Below are 13730 nucleotides of genomic sequence, written 5' to 3' on the forward strand. Positions count from 1 at the left end.
TATTTCATTTTTGCTTCTTCAAAATTAAAAGCTTTGAGTGACATTTTAAGTTCTCTTCCAGACAGCTGGACAGAGAATTTGAAGAACCAAAATACAGAAACATTGCCAGTTTCTGACAGAAGACGTACATAAGTTTTTCAAAATTACATAACTCAAAATGGTTTTGTATGAAACAAATTGAGCATTACTATTTCCCTTCATCTTCAGATTATTAGCATCTATTAGAGTCTTGTGTTATCTCCTCAGTTATATGGATTCCATATGTAACTTTCTGTGAAGTTTCTGTGATTAATAACAGACTGTGAAGTGAAGAGATAAATAATTTCTTTTTAAAAATGATTGTGTTAATGAAAAAAATCCCAAGTTCTAGAAACTTAAGACAAATAAAGATGGTGATATCCTACCTTAAACTGGAAAAGCAGGAAAAATGGAACACTGCACACTATTCTACACAGGAGTACACAGATATAGAATCATAGAATAGTTAGGGTTAGAAAGGACCTTAAGATCATCTAGTTCCAAACTCCCTGCCATGGGCAGGAACACCCCACACTAAACCATGCCACCCAAGACCTCATCCAACCTGGCCTTGAACACCACCAAGGATGGAACATTCACAGCCTCCCTGGGCAACCCATTCCAGTGCCTCACCACCCTAACAGTAAAGAACTTCTACCTTATATCTAACCTAAACATAAACACTTAGGATGCAATCTTCCTATAGTCTCCTCATTCCCCTCTGCATTATGTTAATTTGAATAAACTTTTTCTCAGCTATGAATTTATTTTCTGGAGGCTTCAAAAAACTGCATAAATGAAGACCATGAAAATTCTGATACTAAAAGCATGAAATTATCTGATGAAATAAAAAGGGTGTAGTATTTTAAGTTTGTCCTATTACTGTAAATTTTTATGTTTGATGTTTTACACTGTCATCACATTATAAGTGCTCAGTTTGCCCTAATCTTTTCCGTTACAGCTGGTATTCCAATTAATCAAAATAAACACCCTAATACTCTATTCACGAAGTGCACTTGCAGAAAACAACTAAGTTACTAAACAGTAAATACGTTAAAACTACACTTTAAAACATTTTTTTCTTAGAAAGCCCTTTGCTTGTAGGTTTATGAAGTCTGTTCTGAACATAAATTTATCTGTTTTTCTATTTAAGTTGGTATTTAAAGGCAAATAGTAATAAATCAGCAGTCTCAGGAAAAAAAAAAAAAAAAATCAATCAAGAAATACAGCATTAGCCCATGACACCAAAGAGAATTTTCGTAATTCACAGATAGCCAAATTTATTACATGTATTATACACCAGGCAAAAGGTTAAATCTCCCATAAGCACTTAAATAGAATGAAAGACAATTACAAACTATGTACACAAGGAATTACCATAAATACATTTTTTTTAAACTGCAGTTGTAAGTCATTTTAGAGAAATTAATTTAGTGCAAAACAAAACAAACAAACAAAACCCCACCAAACCAAACCAAACAAACCCACCAAGAATTAGTTACATCTATAGCCAAATTTGGAAGACAAGATAGTTCAGGTTAACCCTCTCCATTACATTCCTTCTGCCACAAACCTCAAAACAACAGCATGGCTATTTTGGGGACTGCTCAAGACATGCAAAAATCTACAGACTTCCTTGTTGTCAGCATATAGAAGGTTTTTTTTCGCCTCAGATGCCAGACATATTGCAAATTAAAAGGCTATTCACAGTCTGCTCCTATATCACAAGGGTGGTCATTTACACACACCCAAGTTCCAAGCAGCTGGTGTTTGTACAGTAGATTACAGAGTTTAAATGTCAAGTACAAATTCTTATCTTCACTAGCCATTAAAGTACCTTTGCCAATATAAATCTTTTAGAGTTCCCATTTACCCTGCTGTACTGGGATACTGAAGGAAAATTTAGCATCTGTGAACATGGAATACAGAGCAATGCAAGCAGCACACCCAGGCTCTGACAAACTGAACAGTACTTGTACATAGGTTAACATCTTCAGCTGGGCTGACGCTGCCAGTCATGGAAACACACAGCTTGTGCTCACGACACAGGCTATGTTCACAGCGCATTTCATTTCAAAATATTAATTTTGGTTTATTTCTTTACTAGCCTTTAGATCATGCATTTTTTACTTGAGAACTGGAATAATGGAAATCCTGGCTAAATTTAAGTTATGACAATCCTTGTTGCTGTCAGTAAGGAAAGTAGGTTAATATCTTTTGGTCAGGAAATACAAAACAAGTGCTTCAAAAATATTCAAGGGCTTAATCTCACTTGTGGGAATTATTTAATTATATAATTAATTTCATTGTAATGAAATTGAAGGTAGACAACAGAAGACAAAATCTGCTATGGAAAATAAAACCAGTGCTCATCTTGGCTCACTCTGGTTTGAGTAAGCACATATTGCTTATTAAAGACTGTAAAAAAAAAAAAATAAAAACTCCTGCATGACTGAACATCAGAGAACAGCAAGAATGATCACTGTCCCACACGACATCCTTGCCTCTAAATTGGAGAGACGTCAATTTGATGGGTGGACCACTCAGTGGATAAAGAACTGGCTGGATGGCCACATGCAAAGAGTTGTGGCCAATGGCTCGATGTCCGGCTGGAGACCAGTAACAAGTGGTGTCCCTCAGGGATCAGTGTTGGGACCAGTCTTGTTCAACATCTTTGTCGGTGACATGGACAGTGGGATTGAGTGCACCCTCAGCAAGTTTGCCGATGACACCAAGCTGTGTGGTTTGGTTGATACGCCGGAGGGAAGGGATGCCATCCAGAGGGACCTTGACATGCTTGTGAGGTGGGCTGATGCCAACCTTATGAAGTTTAACCATGCCAAGTACAAGGTCCTACACCTGGGTCAGAGCAATCTCAGGCACAGCTACAGGTTGGGCAGAGAAGAGATTCAGAGCAACCCTGCGGAGAAGGACTTGGGGGTGTTGATCAATGAGAAAATGAACATGAGCCGACAGTGTGCGCTCACAGCCCAGAAAGCCAACCATATCCTGGGCTGCATCAAAAGGAGCATGACCAGCAGGTCGAAGGAGGTGATCCTGCCCCTCTACTCTGCTCTCCTGAGACCTCACTTGGAGTATTGTGTGCAGTTCTGGTGTCCTCAACATAAAAAGGACATGCAACTGTTGGAACAAGTCCAGAGGAGGGCCACGAGGATGATCAGGGGACTGGAGCACCTCCCGTATGAAGACAGGCTGAGAAAGTTGGGGCTGTTCAGACTGGAGAAGAGGAGGCTGTGTGGAGACCTCAGAGCAGTCTTCCAGTATCTGAAAGGGGCCTACAAGGATGCTGGGGAGGGACTATTCATCAGGCACTGTAGTGACAGGACAAAGGGTAACGGGTTCAAACTTAAACAGGGGAAGTTTAGATTGGATATAAGGAAGAAATTCTTTACTGAAAGGGTGGTGAGGCACTGGAATGGGTTGCCCAGGGAGGCTGTGAATGCTCCATCCTTGGTGGTGTTCAAGGCCAGGTTGGATGAGGCCTTGGGTGGCATGGTTTAGTGTGGGGTGTCCCTGCCTATGGCAGGGGGGTTGGAACTAGATGATCTTAAGGTCCTTTCCAACCCTAACTATTCCATGATTCTATGATCAAACATACAAAATAGTTTTTGTGTAATTAACCATATAGATAACTTCTCAATCAGAGGGAAAAAAGATGACTATGGTGAGTCTAGGGTTGAATTCTATAAAACCATAAAGAATATAAAGTACATGAAGAATGAAGGTTTAGGTTCTTTAGTTTCTCTTCCTAGAGAAGGATTAATGTGCATCAAACAAAATTAGCGGCTAGCAGGTGCAAAGCAAACAAAAATGACAGATTCTACATCAGAAAGTAAACTGTGAAGTAATTCTTCTGTGATGTAGGTGTTAAAAGAGTTCCTGCAGATTCAAAGAGCTTTTGACAAATTCATAAAAGAAGAATCTACCACAGGCTAGTAAAGACAAAATTCCTCCATAGAACTTGCTGCTGAGAACATCTTAAGCCACAAGCCACTGCAGAGTGGCAAATATTTGAGGGAGTTATCACTACATATTTATCTTGTTCTTACAGCAGGTGGTTAGGAAAGAGTAAAAATCACTGCAGGAGATAATATACTCTAGGCTATACATCCCTTAGCTTTGATCCATCACACAGCCCGTCTCACAGCTGGCTCCTCTCCTGTCCCTCTTAGGCAAGGCCTCCACCTATTATTTCTATACACTCCACATATAATGATTCCACCTACAAGGGAAGTGAATTAAACATGCTACATTCAAAGTGTGCCAGTATTCCAATTACTCATCTATACACTGTGAAGGCAGCCTAAATTTATTCTGGTGAGGAGTGGGCTTTTCCCATGTAAATTACATGGTTTACAAAAAGTGTTCAAAGGAAGAAGTTCCCTGGTGGGTGGGGGAAGTCCCAGAATGGAACAGATAAATTTGACAGATCAGGGCAGATTTACCAAAGTTCAGCAGGCTGCTTTCACTAGACACAATTCCCCCCTGCTACACCTTCTGTAAAAGAGGTGGTGTTTCCCCAGGGTAGCATTTTATGAAGTCATTAACTTAATTCCACATTTAAAGCCTCTTGTACAAAATACATCCTCTGTTCCCTAAAAAGCAAAGGCGAGACATGCCCAAAGTAGTATGTGCAGCATGTATACATATGCACAGAATATTTTGTATATTATATATATTTCCATTTAACTAGCTCCTCATTAACAAAAATTATTCTTTTGAAGCTGGAATAAGTGTTTAGGTAAGTAGGTGAGAGTACTTACCTGAATAGTAATCCCTTGGCCTGGCAGGGTCAGATGCTGAAAAAATGCCACCTAAATATAACACATGTACTATTAGAATAAAATAATCACATCTGTCTTCATAAAACACAAAAATCAAGTTTAAAATACTCTTTCTTTCAGAGTCTGTTTCATCAGACACAAATATGAAACCATGAGTATCTACCAATTTTTTTAGCATTAGTGAGGGAATATAGTATTGGTAACCCTGTATGTTGTTCTAGATTTTATAGTAATGTGCCATGTTTAAGCAACATACTCATGTAGACTAAAAGTATGGAAAGCAACCTACCAAATGTTCTCCAGAATATATAATGGATAATTTCTGCACTGAGACTGTTCATTGATAAAAATGGGTTAATGCACAGAAAACTGAGGACTGGAATAACATTGCACTATTTCTGCTCTCCTCCACAGGGGAAAATTATGACCTGTGTACTAGAACACTCCTTCCTTCAGGTCTTAAGTCACAAAACAGGATCTCCATAGCATCTGTCACTAGCAGTACCATGGATTTTATCACAGAACCCTAGAATAATTTAGTTTGGAAGGGACCTCAGAAGGTTCCTAGCCCAACTCTACTGAGAGCAGGGTTAGCTATGAGATCAGGTTACTCAGTTAGGGCTTTATCTTGTTAAGTCTTAAAAACATCCAAGGATGGAGACTGATGAACATCCCTAGGCAGCATGATTCAACACTTGATTGTCCTAACAGTCATCAGATAGCCATAGACACATGCAATATTAACATTAAACTAATGTGATACTTTGACACCTGTGCACTCCGGTGGGGTAGGAAATCTGACGTTTCAATCTCTATTTGTCCACTTAAAACTTCTAAACATACATGACTTACAGACTGTATCACCAAACTGTAATAAAACCTCCTGTGAAGAGTATACATATTTGAACAAATAACAAATAACTGTACAAACACCATATCCATGGTCAACTTGATGGCACAGTCATGAATAAAGCACTCAACCTATCAAGTAATCAGACATAAAAACCAAGTTGCCTAAAAACTTGCTGGAATGGCCTGGATTTCTGTATGCAAGGCTTTCTGAATTTTAAAAATAAAAGTGTCTCTTACGCAGATTTTATAAACAGAACAAAATTATATACCTGCACAGGCTTCCATAATCTTCTTCAGAGGGCCCCTAGTGTACATCAATCCAACAAGAATCCCAGCCAGATGCCCAGCAAAAGAAGTCCTGCAAAAAAGGAAAATCTTGTGACTGACGGAAAGGAAAATTTTTTTTTTTTTTTAAGGATCCAAAAAGGGGACTTTAGACCTTGTAACCAAGTAAGTCCTTAAGTGAGACCAAGCACAGAGAAATGACTTGCCTGAAAGGACATACTGCCAAGTTTCTTTTCTTCGTAACTACCTTAAAATTGGTAGGTATATATACAGTTACAGAAAAGTATTTAATAAATATCCAGAAGAAACTAGAAACTAATTGGACAGATTTTAAGTGCTTGTTTACGGAACAGAATACTGTTTCCCAAGAGCACTGAAAGACTTAAGGAGGTAGGAAATTAATTTTAATCTATAAAAAAGTAAATCCACATAATTATGCTGAAATGTCTTGGTAGGATCTACTGAAACCATTCACAGTTTCAAATTAAAGCATAAAATACAGTATTTTCTACTACACTATCAGTACAATTAGTCATGGATCAGCATTAATGCAAATCTACTGCAATCTTTTTAACAATGTTTTCAAAATTAAAAGAATGAGTGAAATGCCGAGATCCAAATTCTTTTCTATACATACAATTTCTTCAAAAAAAGATCACTGCCATTTGCATTTAGAATGAAAGGGCTCTAGAGTCTTTTGAGAAATCAACATGGAAGCATTTGTTCACAGTAAATAGATATTTTTCAAGTACTTCCATGAACTATGGGGTATTCTACAAATTCATAAACTAATTTTCACAGCATTCAAATTAAGAGTTAAACTCTTATGTTTAATCAGGTTTAAACATTGAGTAAAATCTTTTGAGTTTAACCAGATTTAAAGCTACTTATAAATTGTTCACCTCTTACGAAGTCAGAGAAGCCAATACACTAGACATTAAGATTTCCTTATATACGCAATTATAAATAACTCAGTTCACTGGATTTATACTGTTTGTCCAAAGATTCAAGTAATATGAACTTTTTTTTTCTCTAATAAGCAGAAATGAATCCTCTGTTTGATGCAAATATAGATTTAAACATTACGCTTTTTACATTCTGGTCAGAAATCCACAAGAGTTACACAAGTGATGGCATATGCACTCATGACAATACAACTTCCAGGCATCACTGGTGTACAAGAAAACCCATGTGTCACTAGAGGGAGATAAAGATCAAATCTAAATTCACTCTTTTGTTCCCTAGTTAATAACAAGCTTTTATTCTGCTATGTCGAGTTGCATTTCTCTCCTGTAAGTAAACAACGAATTTTTGTTTTAGAGTGACACATAAATGCTGACGTGAAAATTTATAGATAAGAGGTAGTTACCAAAATAAAGTATCTATAAGGAACTCATTTTCCTAACAGATTTTTCTGAATAGATCTTCCAAATTTGTGAAAAATATATCCCTGACTTGGAAAATATCTGTATACAGAAAACATTAGGTATTTCAAGATGCCTTACTCTAAAAATCACCAACATGAGACTGGTTCACCTATATTCCTGGCAGTGTTTTAACAGCTTTTATGCTTACCTTGATTTATCTGAGTACAACACTGTTTCACAAAATCCAAAATCAAGGTCTTTGCTTGCAATGCAGTGAAGCTATATATTTACACAATATGAATAATCAAAAAACCTTCAACTTGAAGTCTTTAGGGGGATGATTTCCACTTTATGTCTGTTGAATAGGTTAGTGTACTAGACACCTAAACACTACTTACTGTTTAATTATAAATTATATTAAGGAGTAAAAACTTATAATGCAAACGTTTAAACAGGGTTTTCTAAATGAAAAATTAAAACGTATTTTCCAAACTGTTTTGAGGATGGGTAAGGTTCCAGAGGACTGTAAAGGTATTTCTATACCCATTCTTAAGCAGGGGACAAAACAAGTAAACAGATAAGAACTCTCATCAGAGAACTACAGACTAATGACTATCTTCTGTTCACAGGTAGAACTATTTGTTCAACAAATACTAGGACATATAATTTGTGGATACAATCAAGGTAAAAACACCAGATGTGGAAAACAGTTTTGTGAAGAACAAATCATGTCAAATCAACCAAAATTCATCCTTTGAGAGGGTAATGAGCCCCACGGAAAAGAAGAATTAGCAGACATCACACATGCTGTATGAACGCAGAACTGCCCTACTGCATTTGTCATAAAGAAGGCTTAAAAACCTCTAAAACTACACTTAGCAGATCCCTAAGTGGTTGATAAGCCTAACTTAATATTTAAAAGTTACTCATTAGCAAACTTTGGATATGAATCAAGTGGATTTCTGCAAAAATCTATTCCAATTATTATTTACAAATAAGAGAAGTTCTACGGGTCACTGGAGATGGCATTATAATTCACAGCAACCTGGACAAAATGAAGCAGTGGTTTGAAAGAACAGGGTGCAAAGATGAATACAGAGTTCTGAACATACCACAGAAATCATCAACTATACAAATAGGCTACAAGTGACTGACAGAAGACCTTCAGGATAGAACACGGGGCACACAGTGAATTATACAGTAAAACACAGATCAACATGCCATACCACTATAGAAAAGACAAGTATTTTACTGGAAATATGTTAATGGGAGCACTATCTGAAAATAAAATGAAGTAGTTTTCTGCTCAGAAGTGGTCTTTACAATCACTTAAGTCTATTGAAGACTTATCTCACAGATAAAATAATCTTAAAATATGGAAAAGACTGTCACCAATAGGAATGAATACACTCCGCATTCTCTATTCATAGGATAAGGATGAATGCACATAAGTCGCAGCAAGAGATTTAAAAACGCTCTGGTAGAGCAGACTGCCTCTGCTTCACAAAGGAAAATGGGAGGTCTACTAAGACCCTGCAAAGCACAATCAGTTTATTATAGTGAAGATCTTGAAAAGTGCATTAAACATTGATAACTATAAATGATATTTACATTACACATACACTTTTGTCCTTCTGAGGTTATAACTCAGAGCATGCATTCTGAGATTAGATTCACTCAGATCCTCTATATTCTCTTATTAAAAAAAGTAGATTAGAATTGTTAAATTACATGACTGTTTTACACATGCAATTCATGTTCTTCCATCCACATGCCTTAGTCCAAAGTGGATACTCTTATTTCCAGTGAACTTAAATATATTTGAACAACTAATCCTGAATAATGTCACTCCTTTTGAAATTTTACTACATTTTACAGTGAATTTTTATCTTCAGTAGATTGTTCTTTTTGAAAATTTATGTAATGGATTGCTTGCCTACAAGGAGCTCTGAATTTTATCTTTATACATTAAAGTTAATGGCAAAACTACAACTTTTTTTCCACAAGGCAGGATTATATGCAGAATTATAGACAGAATTTAGAACTATATGCCATAGATTTTGGCTGAAAATAAATTAATAAACAATTTAAAAGGAATCACAAAAGTAGTATGAAGAAGCCTTGCCCAAGCACATATTACCAAAGCTCCTTTCACTTGTATTAAAATTTCCAGTTCTCTTCCTTGTTTAAACCAGAAAACTGAGATTACCCCTGTTTTCTGCTTTCAGTAACCAAACCTGGCTCTAATTAAAAACTCTTATAATATCAATGATAAAGCAACCTCCATTATCAATTGATTCCAAAATAGACTTTTCACACTATTCTTGATATTTTTATGTCTTGACTGCAATTTGTATTTTAATAGGACTAATGAAGAACCATTCCCATGATTGCAACATGAAAAACTACTGCCTTTTTTCCTGCTGGTTAATAGAAGCTGACATTTTTTTTCCACAGCATCATTTTCAGTTTCCATAACGTAAGCTGAACTTAGAATGGGAATATAAACAAGGTTCTTGACTTCTTAAATTGCATGGTTTTTCTCTAAATGTCAATGAGCTTGATCAATATTAACTACTGTTCTCCCTGGTACCAAGAGATACAAATGATGTCTCATTTAACTTTTTGTTTGAAAATTTAGATATCCTCAGAGAATTTATCTCAACCATTCACTTCATACTAATGATAATTATACAATATAAATACTGTTTCTTGAACACATCTGCCATCAAGCTGATATATACATTACTTCAGAAAAATCTTCTAAACAAAATTACACTTTTTCATTCAGCTGTATAATTTCCATTAAAACTGGTACCACTGGAGGGAAAACCGTTTGTACTACTTTTCATGTATGAGATATCCTGACATAATGTTTACAAGCCTGTAGTAATTTTTATATTAATATTGTCCAGTACCCTTACAATTAATTCAAATCATTTCCTCACTGTTGGTGAATTTATCCCAAGTTGTTTCAATTCTGTGGTCTCAGTTATCTGACTCAACAAATGAGAATAGAGCAAGAAAGTCTATACCTATCACTTACTTTCATAACTTCTTCCTAACAGCAAACACCAGTCTGGTAGGTATTATTATTATTTACACATGCAATTCTACCACAAGACAAAGCCACTTACCTAGCAACAAAAGTATATCTTTAGATTAGGCCATCACTACAGTCTTTTGTGAAAAGATCTTCTTTCCATGCAATTCCTATTTTAAGGCTAGGAAGCACACATTCACCGAGCAAGCAAACTAAGGAATAATAACGAAGTGACTACTACAAACTTCACTTCTGAAAAACAATATTTTTTTGAAGACCACGGGAATCAAACTCATGTATTTATACAGTTTATTTCGAAATTAACACAAGCAGACAATTGCATATGACAATTTAAGCACATGACTAAAAAATTTAATCTTGCTTAGAAAGCAGGTCATGGAGTGCTAAGCAACCTACCTGAATGTAAATGAAACAAATTAAATGATTGCATAAGTAAAAGTCAGCTTATTTTACACAGCCATATGCAAGAAAATGTCATTACTACTTAAAATGGAAATGGAAACCTTGTTAATAATTTTGTAACACACTGAGAAAATTACATAGAAAAGTAAAAGCTAAGCTTGACAGACGAATGAAAGGGTATAAAACAGTTCTTATCACATAATGCCATTCCTTGTCAAACCTGGGGTGTTTTGGGAGTTTTTTGATCAGTTGTTCTTAGCCTTTTTGTTCATGAGGAATAGTACTCATTAATAAACCCAATAATTAACAGTTCAACAGTAAATCTGACTGATAACCAGTGACAACTCAGTGATAGCCTTAAGCATTAAACAAGTGAGAAGCTAAAAGAGCAGATGAAATCAGAAGATAGATACATACAAAAGATCTCATAAGGTTAAGGTTATTAAAGCTATGCAACACATTAATCAAAATATGTTCTTACATTTTCAAATGTTATATAAATTAGTTTTTGTGGGGTTTGGGGCTGTTGGTTTGGGGTTTGGAAGTTTTCTTGGGGGGGATCTCTGTATTTCTATTATGTTTACCCGCTTCGACTGTGATCTGCAGTCGAAACAGGTAAACAACTTGTTTATTTCCTGCAGATCCTTGAACCTAAGTGAAATGAAGCAACAATTAATTAAAAGTCAACAGAACTCACTCAGATCAACACATCGATATGGTTTATTTAGAAAAAGTTATGAAGAAATATTTGGAAACAAATTCAAGACTAAAACTAATTTAGAAAAAATCTCAAGTAAGAAGAATTAATATTTTATTGATTGCATCATTCACAGATATGCAAAACATTATCAGATGCCTACCAAAACACAAGTCAAAAAAAAAGCCTAGAGAAATGCTTAATTCAGTTTTCAGAGATGAAGTGAATGCATCTCTGCTGAAATGTTACACATCTCTGAGATCCTCTGAACTCCAGAATAGCAAATTTCTGACAAACTGCAAAAAGAACAATTCTGGACAGTAACAATATCAGACATCAACACTGCCGAACTCAGGGAGGGAAAAAAAAAAAAAATACAACAAACCAACATCCTCTACTCTTTTCCACGCCTACCTTTCCACTCACCCATTATTTTCATCCTTTGTTGCACTTAACTGAGTTTTGAAAAACCCATAATGTCCAGCTTCCAAACCCCAAAGTGTCATCTTTATCAATCTGATAAGTGTTTGAGTTAGTTCAGAAACAACCTCAAAGATAAGCTTTTCTTTTAACAGTGAGTATAGGTAGAGTACCTCCATACAAAACAAATAAATGACTGAAGATACCAAATGCCTAATTCTGGAAGAAAGAGAGATTATATATAAAATAACTTTTCACATGCCTGTTCTTCCATCAAAGAAATAATGCCAAGGATTGCCATACAAAGCCTAGATCTCAATATCCTTACTTTATAGAATGCAAAGATTAGAAGGATATTACATGGCTTTTAGATTTGCCCTAGAACTAAAACATTAATGAGAAAGGAAAGAATTAACAGATACCAGTAAAAGCCTAAACCCTCTCGTAGAACACAAATCAAAGTTTTCAGTAGCCTCAATATTACTTCTGAATCCTTCATTGGTTACAGATTCTCAGGTGATCCTGAGGCATCATTCCACTAAGGCAGGTCTTTCTGACAAGACAAATATCCTGCCTTAATTACTGACCTCTAGTTTTTTCAAAACTAAATTATGCAACTTGATCTACAAAGCAACACCATTTAATCAGACACTTCAAGTATTACAATATGCCCTGAGCACACGAGTGTGTAGGAAAAATGCTCCAAGAGCTACAATTGTTATGGTTCATTTCAGGGCAGTTGGCAGGTAATAATTAAACATGTTGTGTTCCGGAACATGAATTTCTGGAGATAACTACTTGTCTTCTATGGCCCCCATAACAATCAAGACTGCATGCAACAGGGTAGAGGTTCTTTACACCATGCAGCCATGTAAGTTTCCACAAAATTACAGAAGTTCTTTGACATTATTTCTGGACTTCTATACACTCTTACAAAGACATTTCTGCAATAATGCAACTGAAAAACAACACCAGCCAGCCACTAAACTCATGTTTTTCCTCTATCAGATATAGTACAATATGCTTATGGTTGCACTTTAAACATAATGCTCTTTCATTATTCTTTAATAATAAAATAAACAGTAATATTGAACATATCACCAAGTAAAAACTACATTAAGCTAATGTGCCAGTTTATATTTTCCTAGATTTTTTTTTTAATATACTGAAAAATTTGGTTTATGTTTGTAGTAATGCCATGCAAGTGACTTCTCAACTCACACTTAAAATTGCATGTGCAACAGAGCATTCTGCAGTTCTTCTGTCTTTTAGCATAGGATTACTTGCTGCAGTCAATCAGGCAGCAAGTCATAAAGGAATAAAACCAGTGCTTAACATAAGTAATACTTTAATTCTCATTCTGGTCTAAGAAATGTTCTCTGCTCTATCACACTATCTGATAAGGAAAATATCATTATTGCTCCCCCTATTTTTTTTTTTTTTTTTACATCTTTCTGAAAAGTGGAAAATTGTATATTAATTGCTATTTGGTAGTTTCCAAGTTCGGTGTCCGTACTTCACATATATTCTCCAATGTGATGAACAGTTATTAAATATTATACAACAAAATTACTGATTTGCAACTAGAACTCCATAAATCATCTGCCAACAAAGACAGTCACTGTTCTCACAGAGGTAGGGGCAGATGAACTGTGCTGGCAGCAATAAGGACACATGAAAATTGAACGAGATGATGAACAACACTGCAGGACAGTGAAACTGCTACAAGTTGTAGAACACTGAATGATAGCTTTATCAAAAATTAGAGGAGAGACTTCAAGAAATAGACTGAAGGGATAAAGACAGAAATAGCAAGCAAA

At 35.7% G+C, this 13730-nt stretch overlaps 1 protein-coding gene across 7 annotated transcripts in view; it reads right to left on the reverse strand.

The window, feature by feature from the left end:
- Positions 1 to 13730, reverse strand: part of RHBDD1 (rhomboid domain containing 1) — a 51211-nt gene that overhangs the window by 23842 nt on the left and 13639 nt on the right. For all 7 annotated transcript variants that reach the window (XM_080623128.1, XM_080623126.1, XM_080623125.1 and 4 more), the window contains 2 exons: positions 5945 to 6033; positions 4803 to 4853 (listed from right to left, as the gene is read on the reverse strand). In XM_080623128.1, the coding sequence (XP_080479254.1) occupies positions 4803 to 4853; positions 5945 to 6033 (140 nt within the window). The remainder of the gene's footprint in view (positions 1 to 4802; positions 4854 to 5944; positions 6034 to 13730) is intronic.

Source organism: Psittacula echo, assembly GCF_963264785.1.
Source record: "Psittacula echo genome assembly, chromosome: 7".
Lineage (NCBI taxonomy): Eukaryota > Metazoa > Chordata > Aves > Psittaciformes > Psittacidae > Psittacula > Psittacula echo.